The following is a 20,579-nucleotide window of genomic DNA, read 5'->3' on the forward strand; positions in this document are numbered from 1 at the left end:
ATGGTCAGCCTTCACCTGCAGAAGAGCGCCAACACTGAACTTCTTAGTTATGCCCAAGCCCCTCCCACCAGCTCAGTCCTGGTGGCTTTGGTAAGCGGCATGGGCCTGCCCACGGTACATATCCACCGGTGGGTCTTCTGTTTTCATATAACACCCATTCCAGAATGGCCATTTTCCTTGGCCTTTTTAAGTATCTGCCAGACCAACTAGGGAATTTCTGCTTCACTCAGTCTTAATTGTGCTTCCTCCAGACGGTTAAGATCTACTCTCGCAAGTGTGCCCAATCTCCTTGGTCCTTGCCAGGATGTTAAATTCCCTACCTCAAGAAGGTCAATGGATTCTTACTTACCCCATCTTCAATTCAGCCCTCCTCCATCAAGCAACTTCAGAACCCAATGCCAGGAACAGGAGTACTCCTCTGCCAGCACATACTCACTAATTCTTACAACTTCTTCTCCTTACCTCCTTCTCAGGCTCAGCGCATTCTTAGCTGAGTTATTGGCATGGTTGTCAATAGAGGAGGGGGGATATCTCAAGAAGCCATTGGTTGCACGTGAGGGAGAGAGCTCTGCAGCTCTTCCAGCCTGGGAGAAGTGTTGGCTCCTAAAAGATTGTTGTTGGCTCGTGAGGTTCAGGAAATCTGCAGGACTAATACCAGTATCTTTCCACCTGTCTCCATCTTACATTTCAAGATTCCAGGTTTTCTTTGTGTGTGTGTTAGTCACTCAGTTGTGTCTGACTCTTTGAGATCCAGGGACTATAGCCCACCAGGCTCCTCTGTCCATGGGATTCTCCAGGCAAAAATACTGGAATGGGTTGCCTTGCCCTCCTCCGAGGACCTGCGTCTCTTACGTCTCCTGCATTGGCAGGCATGCTTAAACTTTAACTGATTTTCAACAACCTTCAGTTTCTCCTTATCTCTCTGCAGGGCAATGATACAATTTAACAGTAACCAGCCAATTCTACTATCTTTGTAGGCATTCCCCCTTCTCATCCCTTAACTGCTGAACCATCACCCCTACAATCATGTCCCCTCCACCAGGAAGTTTTCCCAGATCTCTGGCGAAATCTTTAGCAAATTAGGTGTCACCTCCTGCCAGGGATTATCTGTGCCTCACATGCCACTCAGAATGTCCTCTTTACCAGTAGGTGGGGAAATGAGTTTTTTGGTCTTCAATTTTCTGAAATCACTCAATCAGACCCCACAGTTGGATTTAAGGCACAAGAGATTCATAGGGGTAAATTTCTGTGAAAAAAAATGAGACATATGTTGGAAGAGAAAAAGAGACCCTTCAGGATGCAGTTCAGGTCCAAAATTTGTGTAGTAGAGAGGGAAAAGAAGAGTTAGGAAAAAAAGTATCATGTGCTAGTGCAGGTGCAAGAAAATTTGACCTAGCCTATGGGGAGTCTTCAAATTAAAGTTAACCGTCAGAGAAGTCCCACATTTTCCAAGAATATGCTTGCCTTAATAAGCCTGCTGTGTGTTTGTATACTGCTTCTGTTAGGTAAATAACACCATGGATAGACTGGAAAAAAGATATTTAAAATGTTTAAAACTGAAAAGGTAGTGATATCTTTAGCAAAATACAAAATACTCTTGCAAATCAACAGGAAAGAAACAACCACATTAGAAATATGAACAAATGATATGAAATAGCAATTTATAAAAAAAGAAGCAAGCATATAAAGCAAATGCTTAAAGAATTGGTATTCAGATTATTCAAAAACAGTTAAAGCAAAGGTAAGGCATGGCTTTATACCTAATAAGCAAGGAGAATAATGGCAAGGGCAAGGAAGGATGTAAACCTTTCATGAACTACTGATATTTGCAGTTAGTCTTAGTTAAATTATGTATACACTTGTCCTATGACCCCCAAATTCTATAATATATCATATCATGCACAAAGTCAATTTCAAATTGTTTCCTTCTATATTTTCTTCAGATCAGATAACCTGGAAAAGTTTTAATTTTCCCATATAATTTCAAGTTCAAGCTAAAAATCAAGAACACAGGAAATCTTTATTTAACAACAGTTTAGCTATGAAAGTAGAAGACTTATGACAGAAGGAAAAGCATATATTCTCAAGTAATGTTGTCAGCCTTCGCAGTCTGGAGAATTGATGACCCATCTCTATTGTTGAAGGAAGGAGTGTTTTCTCACTTTGAATAAATTTCTCTAGGTTGTTAGAGTAAGCAGTAAATGGTGACCCTGGCATTCTATGCAAAATAAATGACATATTTTCATCTCTCAGAGGTGCAAGGAGTAAGGGAAGGTTTTGAACATTAATCTTTTAATTTTAATAGATTCTTATATTTATAACTAATACCTGTAACTGCATTAACTCACAATTTTGATTGAAATTAATATATTAACAAATTTTCTTCCTTTTTTCTATTTAATGTAAGATATAAACAGTATGATATCCATGCCAATGATATTCCTAGATTATAATCCAAGTCACTTTCTTTCTTTTGCATAGAACAGGGTAAACAGTCTTCTGAAACCTCTAGGGCAATAGCTTTCAAGGGGACCATCTCTCAGGAGACAGAAATGCTAAGTAAGTGGGATTCCAGTTATGCCCTGCTCAACTCAACCAGAATTACTTCAGTGTGATTTGCTCATGTATTTAATTTCAGTATAAAATTCATTTAGAGTAAATGGTTCCATTACTTCATCTCCCCCACCCCCAAATAACTGTTGTAATTCATTGTTTTAGGAGGATGTTTGTTAACATTTTGTGACTGAGTGGAGGTGGGTTATAGATTCTTATGTTAATGAGAAGGAGATTTTGAAAAGAATAAATGCAAGTCATGACAGTTTAATAGATGTAGAAGACCTGAGAATGGATGAAGGGAAATTAGAGAACAATATCTTGTTTGGGCATTTTAAATTTGAGATATCAGAAACAATACCATGTAGAACTATTCCAGAAAGCAGAACTTTAAATCAGAAGAATTATAATAAATATTTAAAGATATTTGTGGGTCAGATGCTTATAGATGATATCTGTGGCAGTGGATTAGAAAGAATGGAAGACAAATTTCATGATATGAATTTGGCAGTAATTTCTTCAACATGACACCAAAAGAACAGGCAACAAAAGAAAAAAATGGATAAACTGGACTATGTCAAAATTTAAAACTTTTGTACATCAGTGGACACTATCAACAGAGTGAAAAGGCAACCCATGGAATGAAAGTAAATATTTGAAAATCAAATAAGGGGTTAATAGCCAGAAATATATAAAGAAACCCTATGACTCAGCAACTGAAAAACAACCAACCAAATTCAAAACTGGGCAAAAACTTAAACAGCTATTTCTCTAAAGATACACAAATGGCAATAGGCACATGATATGTTGCTTCCCTGGTAGCTCAGCTGGTAAAGAATCTGCCTGCAATGCAGGAGACCCTGGGTTGATTCCTGGATCAGGAAGATCCGGAGAAGGGATAGGCTACCTGCTCCAGTTTGCTTGGGCTTCCCTGATGACTCAGTCAGTAAAGAATCCACCTGCAATGCGGGAGACCTTAGTGTGATCCCTGGGTTGGAAAGATCCCCTGGCAACCCACTCCAGTATTCTCGCCCGGAGAATCCCCATGGACAGAGGAGCCTGGCAGGCTGCAGTCCATGGGATCACAAAGAGCTGGACATGACTGAGCGACTAAGCACACACACGTGTTGCTCAATATCACTAATCATTAGGGAAATTCAGATCAAAACCACAGTGAGATACCACTTCACACCCACCAGGATACCAAAAAAAAAACAAACAGAAAATAGCAAGTGTTGGCAAACATATGAAGAAATTAGAGTACGTGTTCATTGTTGGTGGAATATAAAATGATATAACTGTTACGGAACGTGGTATGACATGTCCTAGTTCTTTCTGGCTGCTATAACAAAAATAGCATGGAGTGGGTAGCTTACTAATAAACATTTGTTCCTCATAGTATGGAGGCTGGGAAGTTCAAAGTCAAAGTGCAGGCAAATCCATGACTGTTAAAAGTTTGCTTCCTGGTTCTTAGATAGCCATCTTCTTGCTGTGATCTGACATGGCAGAAGAAGAAACAGAGTTCTTTGGAGTTTCTTTTATTAGGGTTCTAACCTCATTCATAATGACGCTACCCTCATGACCTCATCACCTGTGAAAGGCCCTACCTCCTTTATCATCACATGTGGCTTAGTGTTTCTATGTATGAATTTTGAGAAGACACAAACAGTCCATAGCCAGTGGTTCCTCGAAAAATGAAACAGAGAATTACCATATGAACAATGATTCTATTTCTGGGTATATATCCAAAAGAAATGAAAACAAGGACTGATATTTGTATATCCATATTCATAGTATCATTATTCTCAATAACCAAAAAGTGGAAGTAACTCAAGTTACTCAAGTACACCGACAAATGAATAAACAAAATGTGATATGTATGTATACAATGGGATACAATTCCAGTTTTAAGAGGAAGGAAATCCTGACACATGCTATAATATGGATGAACCTTGAGGATGTTAAGGGAAGTAAGCCAGTCACAAAAAGACATACTATATGATTATACTAACACAAAGTAGCTTTAAGGTCCTTAGAGTCATCAAATTAATAGAGACAGAAAATAGAATAGCAGTTTACAGAGTCTAGGGGAAGTAGGAAATTAGAAATTAGTGTATAATGGGTACAGAGTTTCAGTTTGGGAAAATGAAAAAGTTCTAGAGATGGATGACGGTGATGGTTGCAGAACATGTGGGTTCAATCCCCGGTCAGGGAGTTAAGATCCCACACATCTCAGAACCAAAAAATCAAAACATAAAACAGAAACAATATTGTAACACATTCAATACTTGGAAATCCCCACATCAAAAAATCTTTAATGAAATAAATAAAATGGCAAATTTTGTGATCTGTATTTTTATCACATTAAAAAAGAGAGACAGAAAAGGAAGGAGCACAAAGAGAACAAAGAAGATATCCATGTCAAGACTGAAACAGAGATTGGAGTTTTTAGATACAAGCCAAGGAATTCCTGGAGCCACCAGAACTAGAATAGGCAAGGAAAGGCTCCCTTTAGCCTTTGGAGGGAGTGCAGCTCTGGTGACACCTTAATTTCAGACTTCTGTCTCCTGAACTGTGAGAGATTAAATGTCTGTGTTTGTTGCAATTTGTGACAGCAGCTTCCGCAACCTAAGATAATCATGTAGGAAGCAAAGTCATCAGCTAATAGTGAGAAGTGAAGGGATTTGAGTAAAGAAGAGAGGTGAAAAATCGCTCTTCAGGAGTGTGAGAAAGGGAAAAGCCTATGAACTATAAATTGATTGCCTGCAGCAGTAGGAGCCACTTTAGAATGGCAGACAGAAATTTAAAATTAGATCTATCAATTTGTGTGTTTTTCTACAGGTTTGTATACCTGCATAAGTTACAGGTGTAGAATCATAAAAAGTTGGATTTATCTAAGGTTATCTTTTTATCAAGAGAGTACTAAGTGAGAAAGAAGTTGGCAGCATATGAAAGTGAAGTGAAGTGAAAGTCGTATCCAACTCTTTGCAACCCCAAGGACTATACAGTCCATGGAATTCTCCAGGCCAGAATACTGGAGTGGGTAGCTTTTCCTTTCTCCAGGAGATCTTCCCAACCCAGGGATCGAATCCAAGTCTCCCACATTGCAGGCAGATTCTTTACCAACTGAGCCACAAGGGAAGCCTGAGAATACTGGAGTGGGTAGCCTTTCCTTTCTCCAGGAGATCTTCCCAACCCAGGGATCGAATCCAGGTCTCCTACATTGCAGGTGGATTCTTTACCAACTGAGCTATCAAGGAAGCCCCAGCATATGGAAGGAAGCAATTTTTTTGTCCAACTAAAGTTTAACAGTATTTCATGAGTCATATTATAAATCTAGGCTTTAAGAATAACTGATTGTTTTTATTAAGAACTTTTTATGTGAAGGTTTCTTTAAGATATTTGTATACCTACCAATAATCTTCTTTAAACTCTTAATCCTAGTGCATTCCTAAGGTATTTCTCACTCAAATCCCTGGAACCAGTTTCTTCTCCTTTAATAAAATTAGTCAATATCAAAAAAAAAAAAAAAAGAAAGAAATATTGCTTTCTTGTTGGGACTATGCTCTCTCTGGGCTCTTTTCTTCAAGCTGTTCTATGGGTTGAGGCTTCTCTGTTCAGACTTGTCAAACTAGTTTCAAGAGCTTGTAATTCGTTTCCTTATTTCTTCCCAGTCGTAGACCTCTAATATATCTAGAGATGTCATACAGTTGATTAGAAGGTCAGATTGAGTGGGCACACACCTTGAGATCATATTCTTCCTCCTGCAGATGATGTATCGGTAAGTTCAGTCTTGTTTAGTAATGGCTTGTCTGTCTACTCTGTCAATGGCTAGATTCTCGGTGTTTCTGGAGGACTGCCTATGAGGTGTCCTCCGTGGATTCACTCTTCACTGGATGTTGTAAGAGTTCAGAAATTATTATAGCAGCTGGATTAATTAATCTTTACAGTTAAAATGAGTATTTTTGTATTAAAATCATTATTAGCTTTATTTCATGTTGCCAAATTCAATAGTTGGGATTTTAGAAGAAGTTAATGAAAACCTATATTATGTTGTGTCCTGATTGCTTCTAATTTTGGAGGGGATGGAAGAAGGTGTTAATTTGATTTAAGAAAAGCCTCCTTTCAGCAATCTGACTAAACTTATCTTCTGTAACACTTTACCTTCACCTGCTTTTTCTTACACCTTATTGTCAGACATTGGGAACTAATGCAGACTGGGAAGTCAAAAGCTGCTGAGACACTTGCCTTTAACTGGAAATGTTAGGACTTCTTGCTGAGAGAAAGAAGATGAATTAAGTTTGGGGAAAATATGTTTACTCCCTAAAATTTTTCCTATTAAATATTAAAGATAAAAGAAAACAATTATTTCAAGGTTTTTATTCAAAGTAAGGTTTGCTTACTGGCATAACCTTTGATACAATTAAAATAGTGGTTTCAAACATCCATGATGACAATAATATTTCACCATTGCTTATATGTATGCCATTTCCAAAACATTTTTACATATATTATTTCATTTATATGTGTATGACTATATTTCATAATAGTCAGGCCAACCCTGTGAAATCCGCAGAACAGAAATCAACTACCATTTTAAAATGAGGAATCTGAGGAAAACAGATGTTAAGGGGCTTCTCTGTGTCGACAGATCTGTGATACCAGAATCAGAGTACCGCAACACACAAATCCTTAAGTCCAGTTCTCCTGGACACTTGCAACCTCTCTAGGTGGCAAGGATTCCACCTGGGGAATTTCAAAGATGAGAGCTTGACAAGATCAGCCCCTAAGCCCAGTGAGCTTCACTGGATTTCCTTCCTCACTAATAAAATACACATTTGGATCAGTTCTTTAGTGAGCAAATAGTAGCTGTCGGAGGGTCTCTGAGATCCTTAGGTGGGGTCTACAGTACTTCACACAAAATTGGCACTCCACATATATTTGTTGAACAAATTAATGAATAAACAAATGCAAATGTCTAGCATTGGTGTTTTGCTTATTCAAATTCATTGAATTTGAAAATGTATATTCCATGCCTATGGAAATCATGATATTGTAAAGCAGTAGTTCCAATCTTTCCTATTTCACATTCTCCAAAGTATTCTTTTAAAAATATCAAGTCTCATGATTATAAACACCAAAAATTCTCCTTTTTAATGAATATTTATGTGTTTAGAGGAATGTTTTCAGCTTACGGGAAGTAAATTATAGGAGTAATACGGGGAATCAGTGCTATTATTTAGAACCTCCTTGAAAAAGGGGACAGTGAGAAACACTGAATTTTTATGTTTTCTTTAAGATAAATTCAAGGAACATTAATCCAGGATTTGGAGGATTTGCAGGAGTTGGCCAGTCAGGTTTAAAGATTGAGGCAAAGCAAATAATTACTATGACGCCCTATGCCTCACCTACACAAATTCTACAATACGCTCTAGAATTGTGCTGACCATCCTTACTTCTTCACTAACAAGAAACTCAATGTAGAAACTGTGTCAAAGTATACTTGATTCATATATTCGCTGTTTCTGTTAAATCTTGGACTTTTTCCTGTGGGTTTTGTCATCTTCTTCTTGACCTTTCAGAGATAGTCCTTAGTGTTCCAACTTTGCCATGAATATCCACTTGCATTTGCCTTTAGCGATATCCTTACCTCTACTCTTTCCTATAATTTATTAGTTGGGTGATGCAGTCACTTAAAATCTCAATTATTTCTCTTATAAAAGATAAAATATCAAATGACTTCTTCATCTGAGATTGCTGTCCTGCACCCAGACGACTGGCATCTCTTCCTGGGCTCCCCTCATAGCTCAGTTGATAAAGAATCCGCCTGCAGTGCAGGAGACCCCAGTTCAACTCCTGGGTTGGGAAGATCTGCTGGAGAAGGGTAGGCTACCCACTCCAGTATTCTTGGGCTTCCCTTGTGGCTCAGCTGGTAAAGAATCTGCGCGCAGTGCGGGAGACCTGTGTTCGATCCCTGGATTAGGAAGATCCCCTGAAAAGGGAAAGGCTACCCACCCCAGTATTCTGGCCTGGAGAATTCCATGGACTGCATAGTCCATGGGATCCCAGAGATTGGAGACGACTGAGCAACTTTCTCTCTTCCTATCACCTCATAAATGCAAAAATTAGATTTCTCCTTGTCATTATCCTCATTTAGAGAAAAAGACCTGAAAAGTCTTTGCAAGCATTCATGTTTTACACTTTAATTTCATTTTGAACACTCATTTTAATTGACTTATTAATTTGCAAGTTCTTTCTCTAATATACTCAAACACTGTATCTTCAGAGTTAAAGTCAAAATAACAGGCTAAAACCTCCATGTTACATACTGATCACTAAATTTGTATAAATTATCAATTAAATCTTACTGTCTTGTTAGTTTTTAGCAAATTCATAGTGCTTGCTAGGTGCTACATATGCACTGCATTACACTAGCTCATTTAATTATCACAACAATTCTTTGATCAAGCAGTACTATTATCTCCATTTTATAGAGGAAAAAGTAACTAGCCCTACATAACAGGCTAATGAGTAGAAGAGTGGGGATTTAAGCAATCTGGAGCCAGTACACGTGGATTCAATCATGCTGCATTAATGAAAACTAACATGTGACTCTGTTCTACCTCTAATCTGAAACCTAAATTCAATGCCATTTATTTAGACTTTGTGCTAAACTACCACAATAAAACTCCCTGTTTTGCTTATATATGAAGGTGAGAGAATTAAATGCCAGTCATTTCTCAGATTAAGGCTAGAGAAATCCCCCTTACTGAATCAGGACAGGGAAATCTAGAAGGGACACATTAGGGCTGGGTAGATGCTAGAGGAAAGACAGGATTCAGAGCAAATCCAGCCCAGCAGGAAGATATGATAAGCAGTGAGTAACTGTCTATGCCAGGAAGAGGCAGGGGTGGGAGGATCCCTCCAAGAGGGTGAGTACATTCATAGGGATTCCAGGAAAGGTGTTCTTAATCCCTTTAGTTCACGTTTTCTTCTTCCAGACTCAAATGCTGAGTTATGTTCCGTTTTGGTCAGTGAGATCATTTTTTTTGGACCAGGGTGAAGGTATTTCCCTAAATAGGTAAAGAAGTAGGGTCTTGCCTCTTCTGGTCTTCTCACTTTTTTTTTCTGAGTCACCTGAATTCAGTTCAGCTTGAATCTCTTCATTATTTTCTACAATCTTCTTTGGTCTGGCATCACAATGATGTTTTATTCAAGTTTGCCCCTCCTTCTTTGTCACAGCCCTCACTTTATTCACAGCTGAAAATTAAATACAGAATGAACATTGGAAGTTTTCTTTGTTTCTTTTTTTTTTTCCTTAACCTTCTAACAATGAAGCATTCCATGGAGTAGCACATCAGTGTAAATACATCTGCTGTTGTTGTTTAGTCTCTAGGTCATGTCTGACTCTTTTGCAACCCCATGGACTGTAACATATGACTGAGTTCAGCTGCTCAATGGGAATGATGATTTTTATTGATGGAAGGAGATTTTGGCACTTTGGTTTATAAGAATGTTCCTCCAGGGATGAGTGCCAGGCTAGGAAAAGAAGAGCAGTTTCCTATACTAATTGGCTCCCAGGAATTCAATGCATTTAGCACCTTTGACAATTATGTTACCAGTTAAGTAGACTATAGTTTGGCCTGGGAAGCTAACCAATAATCAAAAGGTTAACAATAATAAACCTTTTTAAATCATTTAGTGTATCTTAAACCTCAGGAAATTGTCTCTATGAAGATTTATGGGAATATAACCTGCCTGTAAATTGGCACTTGTATAATGATCACATGTATCTAGATTTGTATAATGATAACATGCAACTGCAAGAAAGCAGAAAACTAATGCTAAAAAGTAAAGATTTAGGGCTTGTAGATAAAATGATAAAGGGCATGTAGTTGACTATGGAATAAACCATATTCCATAAACCTGAAGGCCTTCAGGGGAGGTCTTTTTAGGAAGGGAGGAGGATCTTAATGGAGGAGGGGATTCATAATGTCTTTTGCTAACTCAAGTCATCTTTGAACTCACATATTTAAAAGTCATCAGCTTAGAGTTTGGTTACTGAGAAAATGAACATCCCAACTCTGATCATTAACAATTCATGCTGCTCTGTATATTCTTCAAGGTGTATATCCTTCAGTCTTCAAATTTGCAGAAAGTAAAGTCACAAAATTATGCATATTATCACCATGTTTTTATTGATAACATCTTTGGAAAAATCATACCATAAATAAACTCTTTTAAACAATGAATAATCAAACTTAAGGAAGGTAATGGATAAACTGGATTTCACACAGATTATAGGTTACGTTACTCTAAATAAATGTCTTCTGTACTTGTGCTTTCTTTAAAGGAAAGCAATGTGCTAATTAGGTCACAACTAGGGATTACTTTCAGCTCTTTTCCTACTTTATACGAGTTCACTTTGTATTCTCCCAAGTTGTTACTTGAATAAAATAGTCTTATGATTTATCATTAAAATAAAATTCCCTTTTAATAGTCTCTTCCCAACTCCACAAAAATTACAGAATATTTTATGTCTCACATGCTTTCCTCTGAAGACTGCAGATTTCTGTCCCTTTTTATGAAAGTTATATTTTCCATTGTGAAAAAAATTTCTAAGATCCTCCAAGATTTCCATATGTCTGTGTATGTATTCCTTCATATTTAAACACTAACCTAGGTGCTGTTGAGTGAGGATTTTGCAGATATAATGAAGATCTTAAATCACTTTTTTTATTTGTAACATTTATTTATTTGACTGCATCCGGTCTTGGTTGATTGTGACACGCAGGATTTTCATAGCACCATTCAGGATTTTTCCTTGCAGTGCATGGACTCTCTAGCTGTGGCATGTGTAATCCACAGCACACCAGTTCAGTAGTTGAGACACACAGTCCTACTTGCTCTGTGGTGTGTGGGATCTTAGTCCCCCAGCCAGGGAGTGAACCCACATTCCTGCATTGCAAGGTGAATTCTTGACCACTGGACCACCAGGGAATTCCCAATCAGTTGACTTTTAAGTGGAGAGATGACAGTAAGCCTAACCTAATCAGATGACACCTTTGAAAAGAACAAGACTCTACCTAGAGAAAGAGATTCAGAATGTGAGAGAGATTTGACGGGAGGAAGATTCCCCATAGCTGGCTTTGAAGATGGAGTGGGCCACATGGGAAAGAACATGGGTAACCTCTAGGAGCCAATAGAGGCTTCTGACTGTACAGTCAGCAAGGGAATAGGAATCCTGGTTCACTGTGAAGGAACTGAGCTCTGCCTAAAACCTAAGTGAGCTTGGAGGAGGGTCACAAATGTTAGATGAGACTGCAGTCCCAAACAACAGCTTGATTTCACCTTCATGAGATCCTGAGCAGAGAACTCAGCCATGCCATGTACTGAACTGTGAGTGAATAAGTGACTGTTGTTTTAAGTTGCTAACTTTGTGGTAATTGTTACAGCAACAGAAAATTAATACACCAGTGTTTGTTTAATGGGTGCAGGTAAAACAGGTAAAAAAACATGCTTAAGCATCTCTACTTACAAACAGGCTAGATTCCAAAAGGCTTTATGAAGTATATTTCTTTTCAAATCTGAAGTGATATGATGCAAATCACTAGCAGAACCTCTTCATAATGGGTGGTTGATGATGTATATTTGCTTTCATGCATTTCTTGTTCATATTCATCAGAGTCGATATTGAGTTGAAGTTTATTCATATAGGATTAAGTAGCTATGGCTTTAACCTATGAACCCTGCAGCTTTCGCAATTTGGCATTGTGCACCCAATACATACCCCAAAGGTTTTCTGAAAAAGGAGACATGCTCTAAATGATAATGTATCATCCCTGTCTGTTGGCCACCATCTGCCCCCCAATGTTCACAGCTCCTTTTATGGGCTTGGGGACGTGACTGCCAGGGCACTTGAAGAAGCATGTCAATGAGTGTTGAAACATTCTCATAGTCTGTAATAATGTGAGTCTGCATAACTCCTGATGGTGGGGATGTGATCTTGCTGTGTCTACTATCCTCATTTGTACTACTCAGAGGAACTATGTCATGATGGGAAGATAAACTTGAAAGTTTGTGAATTTCCTTGAGATCTAGTCTTTCTCCTTTGGTCTATTTTTAGTTTTGAATGAAGTGAAGATACACTGATAAGATTCAATGTATGGCAAAAACCACTACAATATTGTAAAGTAATTAGCCTCCAACTAATAAAAATACATGAAAAAAAATAAAATAATAAAAAAAAGATTCTCTAAGAAAATAAATGATCATATATGACCATAAATGAAGAATGAACTGACTCTTTGCGACCTCATGGACTATAGTCCACCAGGCTCCTCTGTCCATGGAGTTCTCTAGGCAAGAATACTGGAGTGAGTAGCCATTCCCTTCTCCAGGGGATCTTCCCCACCCAGGGATCAAACTTGGGTCTCCTGCGTTGCAGGCAGATTCTTTACCATCTGATACACCAGTGAAGTCCAATATGAATATATATGTGTGTGTGTGTATTATAATAATCTAGTTAAGTATTAAAATGCAATCAGCATTGGGGAGGGGAGAGTGTTACTCTGGCACTGAGAAAAAAAAATAGTGTCCCTGAAGTTAAAAGACAGGAGCGTGAGATGATTGCTAGTTCTTCTATATTGAAGAAGTCACTTAATCATCTGTAGGCCTCAGCTTCCTTAACTGGAAATGTGCTGCATTGTACTAAATAGTCTATAAGTTTTCCTTCATTTCTGAATTTAGATTTTAAGTCAACTAAGAGGCTAAGTAATGTAATCTCTCTTGAAGCTTCTGTCTGTTGTTTTTATGTTCTGGCACCTTAGCTCTTGTGGAAAGAGCTTTCCACAGGGAGTTGTCTAGATTCTTTTTAATCAGTCAAATGTGCATTGTCAGTATTTTCCATAACCAACAGAACTCAGGTCCTCAAATTCTACTAGGTTTATTGGCTAAATGTAATTCTTATGCCCAAACTATCACCTGACTACTTAGATCCAAATAGTTTGTATAAAGCTGGCATTTATATATGAAGATATTTTATATTTTAAAAGACTTACTGTAAATCAATTAATATTTGTTTAAAAGTCTATTACAGTGGCCTTCCTTGGTGGCTCAGTGGTAAAGAATCTGCTTGCAATGCTGGAGACTTGAGTTTGATCCCTAGGTCAGGAAGATCCCCTGAAGAAGGAAATGGCAACCCACTCCAATATTCTTGCCTGGAAAATCCCAAGGACAGAGGAGCCTGGCTGGACACAGTTCATGGTTGCAAAGAGTTGGATATGGCTTAGTGATTAAACAACATCTACTACTTACAGTAAATCAATGCACTAAATTTTGTAAAACATGAAAAATAGCTTCTGCCCCCAAAGAATTTAGCTTATCAATACACACACAAAAAAAGATAAATTCTAATGAAAGGGATAAATTGATTACAATGGCAAATGGCAGAGAAGGAACACTAGAAAATGAGTTACATGTCCTTTCAAGACTCTTGACTAACGAATACCATATCCTCTCTCTCAATCTCACTCAATTCATATGAAAGGCTGATGTAATACCTGCCTGATTCTCATGGATTTATAAAATTTTCACTTTGTACTAGATACCTTATTAGATCTTAATAATAAAAAAAAAAAAAATGAATAAGACTAGTTTAACTCATTGAGGAAAGTGTTAGCTGCTTTGCGACTAACACACAGAAAGTGTGTCTGACTCTGCAACCCCACAGACTGTAGCCCACCAGACTCCTTTGTCCATGGAATTCTCCAGGCAAGAATATTGGAGTGGGTAGCCATTCCCTTCTCCAGGGGATCTTCCCCACCCAGGGATCAAACCTGGGTCTCCTGCATTGCAGGCAGATTCTTTACCATCTGAGCCACAGGGGAAGCCCAACACATTGAGGAGTTCACAGGTAAGTAGAGGCTAATATACATGAAAATAAAGTTAATACAATGTGATTAGCACTATTCTTGAGCATATCTAGAGAAAGAGCAAAGATTTACTTCGTCCCTCCTAAACTGTGGTAATTTCCTCTAATTCAGAGGTGATGCAATATAAAATATATAGTATCACTTTTGAAATATTTTGTCAAATGCATTAAAATCTAATCAAGTATTTTAGATCTAAATTTAAACTCACAAGAAATGACAAATTAAATGAGATCACACAAAAACATTCAGAGAAGTCCAGAAGCTGGTCATTTTAAGGGAAAATTGGCTTGATCTCTTCAACAAGTCAATGTCATTAAAAATTAAAAAGTGATCAGTACTCAAATATTTAAAAAGACTTAAAAGACATAACAACCACACTACTATGAGGTCCTTGATTTGTACAAACCGTCTCTAAATATAATAGGGACAAAAAAGGAAACCTGAAGATGGATTTGGTATTATGAAAAATCATGATCTTCTATTTTACATTAAAATACAGAAGAAAAAAATGAGTAAAGCCATTATAGCAAAATGTTAACAACTGATAAAATGATGTTCTAGTATAATATTTTTTCTAAATTTCTGTATCTGAAAATTTTTATAATAGTTAAACATGAAAGATTAAAAAGTAAATAAGATAATAGATTTGAAATCACTTTGTAAACTTTAAAACTATAGATAGATAAAGAGATTTTTAAAAAGACTATTGGAGAAAGAAGGAATAGTTCTTTCTCATGCATAGGTACTACTTTGTACCACATGCTAAGACTGGCCACCACAGAGATCCATCCAATGCCTCTAGAAATAGAATCTAGGAGCAGTAGTATGGATTCTCAGATCCTGATCTTCTTAATACCTCCCTTAATGCCAAGGTGAACTTGATTAAGTGCTCAGTTGCTCAGTGGTGTCCAACTCTTTATGGCGCTATGGACTGTAGCCCACTAGGCTCCTTTGTCTATGGAATTTTCCAGGCAAGAATACTGGAGTGGGTTGCCATTTCCTGCTCCAGGGTATCTTCCTGACCCAGGGATCAAACCCACCTCCCTTACATCTCCTCCATTAGCAGACAGATTCTTTACCACTAGCACAACCTGGGAAACCCCAACCTTGACATAAATTCAAGACAACTGTCTTCTTGCTGAGGTAGGCTAAAGCAATATGCCCTTATCCAAGAAGAACCAGAAAGCCTGTAACCACTGCAACATGAGAGTAACTCATGAGTTTTCCTTTTTGCAGAGTGACAGGATTTGACACCCGGAGCAGAGGTCTGAAACCATGGATGATTGCCCTTCTCATTGTATTGTTACTGACAGTGGTCGCTGTGGCTATCGGTCTTCTGGTTCACTTCTTAGTCTCTGGTAGGTAAAATTATAGATTTTGCTCAGTTTGATTCATTTTTTCTGTAAAGCTTCATTTGTACATATGCAAATTTAATTCCATCCAAAAATAATGTACTTTCACTAGTAAATGTCCACCTTTTGAATTGTTTAATTTACAATCACTTCATCACCGACTGTCTATTATGTTCGAGTATTTTTCAGGGCACCAAGAAACAGCATTAAGCAAAGCAGATAAATTTCTCACCTCCTTGGAGCTCACAATCTAGTATTCTTTTGAGCGTCTACACAAAAGATCAAAATATTAATTGTCTAAAATTTACCAATAATCATAACAAACTCTAGTCATTCATATATATGCAAGTGAAAATTTTGATGAATTGGTGATTAAAATTGGCCTTTTTACTCAGCATTTTCTGTCTATTAGCATTTCTAGAGGAAAACAAATACATGTCCAATGAGATAATGAATTTTGAAATGATTAATAAACTACAAGTGTGATGCAATATGATTACTTATTTTTACAGAAAAAGATGTACTCTTTCAAAAACAATATTCAGGGATTATTTTTCTATTACCGGATATATTTATAATTCCACAAAAATTCATTTCAGAATTCTCTTTATATTTCATTACTCTGCAGAATGCAAAAACACTTTGGATAAATGCCCACAATGTCAATCTCCCACAGACATATGTGATAAAAACAACTAGTTTTTACTGGAATGGACTTATCTGTTGTCATCTTCCCCAGACTTGGTGGAACAGTGAAGATTCTTTTAGGAACTTTACAGGGCTTCTAAAAGCATAGTTCTGGGCCTCATATAATAACCCTATCCATAGTTTACACCAATGGCAAAAGATTCTCAGGTCAGTTCATTTAACATATAGAAGCCCCTTCACTATGAGTATAATGTTCAATTATAAGATGGACCATGTAGATTAGTTATTGGAGGGGCCAAAAAAAAGTGCTACCAAGTCCAGAGATGTCCCTCAGAGACAGACCATCCTGAGGCCCCCTTTCTTAACTAGATCCATGGCTCCCTAAGGAGAGAGTAGCTCTGTGGTTCTCCATTCTCTGTCTTGAACTCTGCAGGTTGCTTGCCCACTGGTACCATACTCCTAAGATTACCACATTCCTCAGGAGCCAAAGTTTTCTTACCTTTCCTGAGGGACAAGCAGAGATCTGATTGATTCATTCCTATTACATACTCTTCTCACCTGCAGCCTCAGACCATCTTTTCCCTGCCTTTCTTTTCACATCTTTCTTAGTGTCCCTTGGTCTTCCATTACAGATCAAAATTTACAAAAATACTCATTTACCTCTACTTTCAGTAGGGTATAAGGTGGTATACATTTCACCTCAGCAAGAAGCAATATAGTAATTAAATATGCCACCTCTAAAGCTACACATGTCTGGGTTTAAACTTGGATAGCCACTCACTAGTTGCATAGCTCAGAGCAAGTTATTCAATGTCTCTTGCTTCACTTTCTTCATATGTAAAATGAAGGTGATGCCAATCTTGAACCTGGTGATTGAACAACAACAACTATTAATAACATAGAGCATTAATCATTATTTTATTGTATTTAATATTATACTAAAGTAAAATCTCAGGTATATATTCAAGATTTCATCGTAGTTGGGCCTTAGATCCCAAAATCTATCCTCAAAACCACTTAATTTCACAACTTTTCTTTTCATCACAGACGAGAAAATGGAGTATTATCATGCCACTTTTAAAATTTCAGATCTACGAGTCAACCGTAATTCTGGACCAAATAGCCAATATCAGTTTATGGAATTACGGGAGATTAGTGAAAACCTGGTAAGTCAGATAAAATTCTATCATAAAATAATGCAGGTGGAAGGAATTTTTGTTAGCTGTTTCCCCTACTATTTCTTAAAGCATGATTTTAAGACCACTTGCACCATAATCATCTTGCAGATTCCAGGGCCCCACTCCAGACCTTCTGAGTCAGTGTCTGATGGGATGGATGGGTGGGGAGAGGGGGCTAAGGGAATCTACAATCTGGCAAATGGGTGATTCTGATAAATCACTCTTTATAGAACTCAACCACCTCACTTAAAAGTGAGAGAACAGAAGCCAAAGTATCCCAGTCCATCACTCCTCCATTCTACCACAATATTACCCAAATGAAAAGCTTAATCATACCAGAAGTGGTTATATGTAAAACCATATGCTTTTCTTAGACCACATTTTAAGATTTAAACTATTTTTTAAGAATGAAAAAAGAAAAGAGGATTATAAATGTTTATGTTATCTCATAAACATGCTAATTAAGATAGAAATCATAGACATTGTGAAATACTGAAATTTCAGTATTCAGTATAATGCCAACAACTTTGTTAAAATTGAAATACAGGACAGCCCTACATCCCCCCAAAAGGAACCTCATTTTGTATAATAGCTCTGCTCATGATGTGTGTGAACCCTCACTCAAAAACTAAGGTCAAGTTAACTTCCTTGACAAGGAGCCACAGAGCATAGAGTTATTTTAAAAGAGTGGAAATGTCAAGTATGTTGATTTGTTTTAGTCAAAGAATCTTTTTTTATTCAAGACATTTCCTTTCTTTCTCATCACTATTTGATCTTTGTCCATGTGGATACCCAGTTGCAACATATTTACAGTAATATTATTGATGGAGTTTATAAGTTATATTTTCAATTCTCATTAAATTATTCATATATGTTCTGTCTTGCAGTCTCATTCCCCCAAATCAAAAATTACATTTATAGATTGATATATACCCTCCATTCTTCTATATTCAGAGTACCTTAAAAATTAGCTTTAGCAATCATTTCTTGAGGAATGCCAGAAAAAAACTTGGTTATATACCCCAGTACCCCTTTTCTTCTTCTGACCCTGTGTGACTCCACAAAACCTCCTCAATGTGAAAGTACTAATAATTAATTAATGTTAGATAAAAAGACACGTAATTTCTTTGAACATTGAGAGATAGTTACAATTTATCAGGAAAATTTTAAATTTGTTTTATGTTTTACAGCCAACATTGCTGGTGTTGCTTTAGGCTGACATTGTTTCTACTGAAGTAAATGGAGAGGAATGCAGTGGATCTTTTCAAAGAAAGTGAAACAAATGCACTTATAGAGGTTCACCTATAAGTGTTAGAAAGTGGACTTCGAAACTTCAGTAAAGCATACATTTGTAGATGTGAAAGAACTTGAGATACAAAGGTTGTTAGGTGATAACATGAGATAATCATGTGATAAACAGGTGATAATCATGAGAGCATGCAAGTCCCTTCTCTACTTGATTTTTGGTGTTTTTTTTTTTTTTTTTTTTTGAGTTTGCGTGTGTGTTCAATCAAGTCTGACTCTGCAGCCCCATGGACTGTGGCCCTCCAGGTTCCTCTGTCCATGGGGTTTTCCAGGCAAGAATATGGGAGGGGGTGGCCATTTCCTCTCCCAGATGATCTTCCCAACCTCAAGGTTGAACTCATGTCTCCTGCGTCTCCTGTATTGTCAGGAAGCCCTCCTTCTCTAGTTGCTACTATTTATTTCTTCTCCTTTATTCTCATTCACCTACCCTTGCAGGAAACCATAATATATTTCACATATATTCTTTTGTTTGTAATAATTCTTACAAAAGTACAGTTTTTGTTTTGTGTGTAGCTCATGCTTTTAATTTATTGTGTTACAGATTCCTTGTTTTAGTCAGTTTGGACTGCTATTAAAAAGCACCATAGCTTGAGTGGCTTACAAACACCAGAAATTTATTTCTCACAATAATGGAGGCTAGAAGACTGAAGTCAGCACGCTCACACGCTCGGGTCCTGGAAAGGACTATCTTGCAGATTGCAGACTTCAGACTCCTTGGTGTATCCATACATGGCAGACAGCAGGGAGGCTAGAGGTCTCTGGGATATCTTTTACAAGGCACTAATCCGACTCATGACCTAATCACCTCCCAAAGGCCCCACCTCCTATGAAAGTCTTAGTTGCTCAGTCGGGTCCAACTCTATGTGACCCCATGGACTGTAGCCCACCAGGCTCCTCTGTTCATGGAATTCTCCAGGCAAGAATACTGGAGTGGGTTGCCATTCCCTTCTCCAGGGGATCTTCCTGACCCAGGGATCGAATCCTGGTTTTCTGCATTGCAGGCTGATTCTTTACTGAGTCACCAGAGAGAAAGCTACCTCCTGTACATGGTCTTTATTATGTTAAGTTCCCTCTATGCCCACTATTTGGAAAGGATTTTTTTTTCCCAAAAAAAAAAAAAAAAAAAAAAGCCCACTATATGGAGAGATTTTTTGTTTTTTGTTTTTTTAATATGCTATCTAGGTTGGTCATAGCTTTTCTTCCAAGGAGCAAGTCTTTTAATTTCATGGCTGCATGAGATCATGGTATATGATCCTTTTAATATATTCTTAGATTCAGTTTGCTAGTATTTTGTTGAGGATTTCTGTATCTATATTCATCAGTGATAATAGTTTGTAATTTTCTTTTTTTTTTTTAAATATATCTTTGGTTCTGGTATCAGGGTGATGCCAGTCTCAAAGAATGAGTTTGGGAGTATTCATTCCTCTGCAAATTTTGGAATAGTTTCAGAAGAATAAGTGTTAAATCTTCTCTAAACATTTGATAAAATTCATCTGTGAAGTCATCTGGTCCTGAACTTTGTTTGTTGGGAGTTTTTTAATCATAGTTTCAATATCAGTACTTGTGATTAGTCTGTTCATATTTTCTTTTTCTTTCTGGCTTAGTCTTAG

The 20,579-nt window shown here is 37.3% G+C and overlaps 1 protein-coding gene across 1 annotated transcript in view; it reads left to right on the forward strand.

Annotated features, from left to right (window-relative positions):
- TMPRSS11A (transmembrane serine protease 11A) overlaps window positions 1-20,579 on the forward strand; it is a 57,933-nt gene continuing 37,354 nt past the window's right edge. The window contains exons 1-3 of the mRNA XM_061145581.1: window positions 1-128; window positions 15,723-15,844; window positions 17,534-17,652. Of these exons, the coding sequence (XP_061001564.1) occupies window positions 1-128; window positions 15,723-15,844; window positions 17,534-17,652 (369 nt within the window). The remainder of the gene's footprint in view (window positions 129-15,722; window positions 15,845-17,533; window positions 17,653-20,579) is intronic.

Source organism: Dama dama, chromosome 6 (assembly GCF_033118175.1).
Source record: "Dama dama isolate Ldn47 chromosome 6, ASM3311817v1, whole genome shotgun sequence".
In the NCBI taxonomy this organism is placed as follows: Eukaryota; Metazoa; Chordata; class Mammalia; order Artiodactyla; family Cervidae; genus Dama; species Dama dama.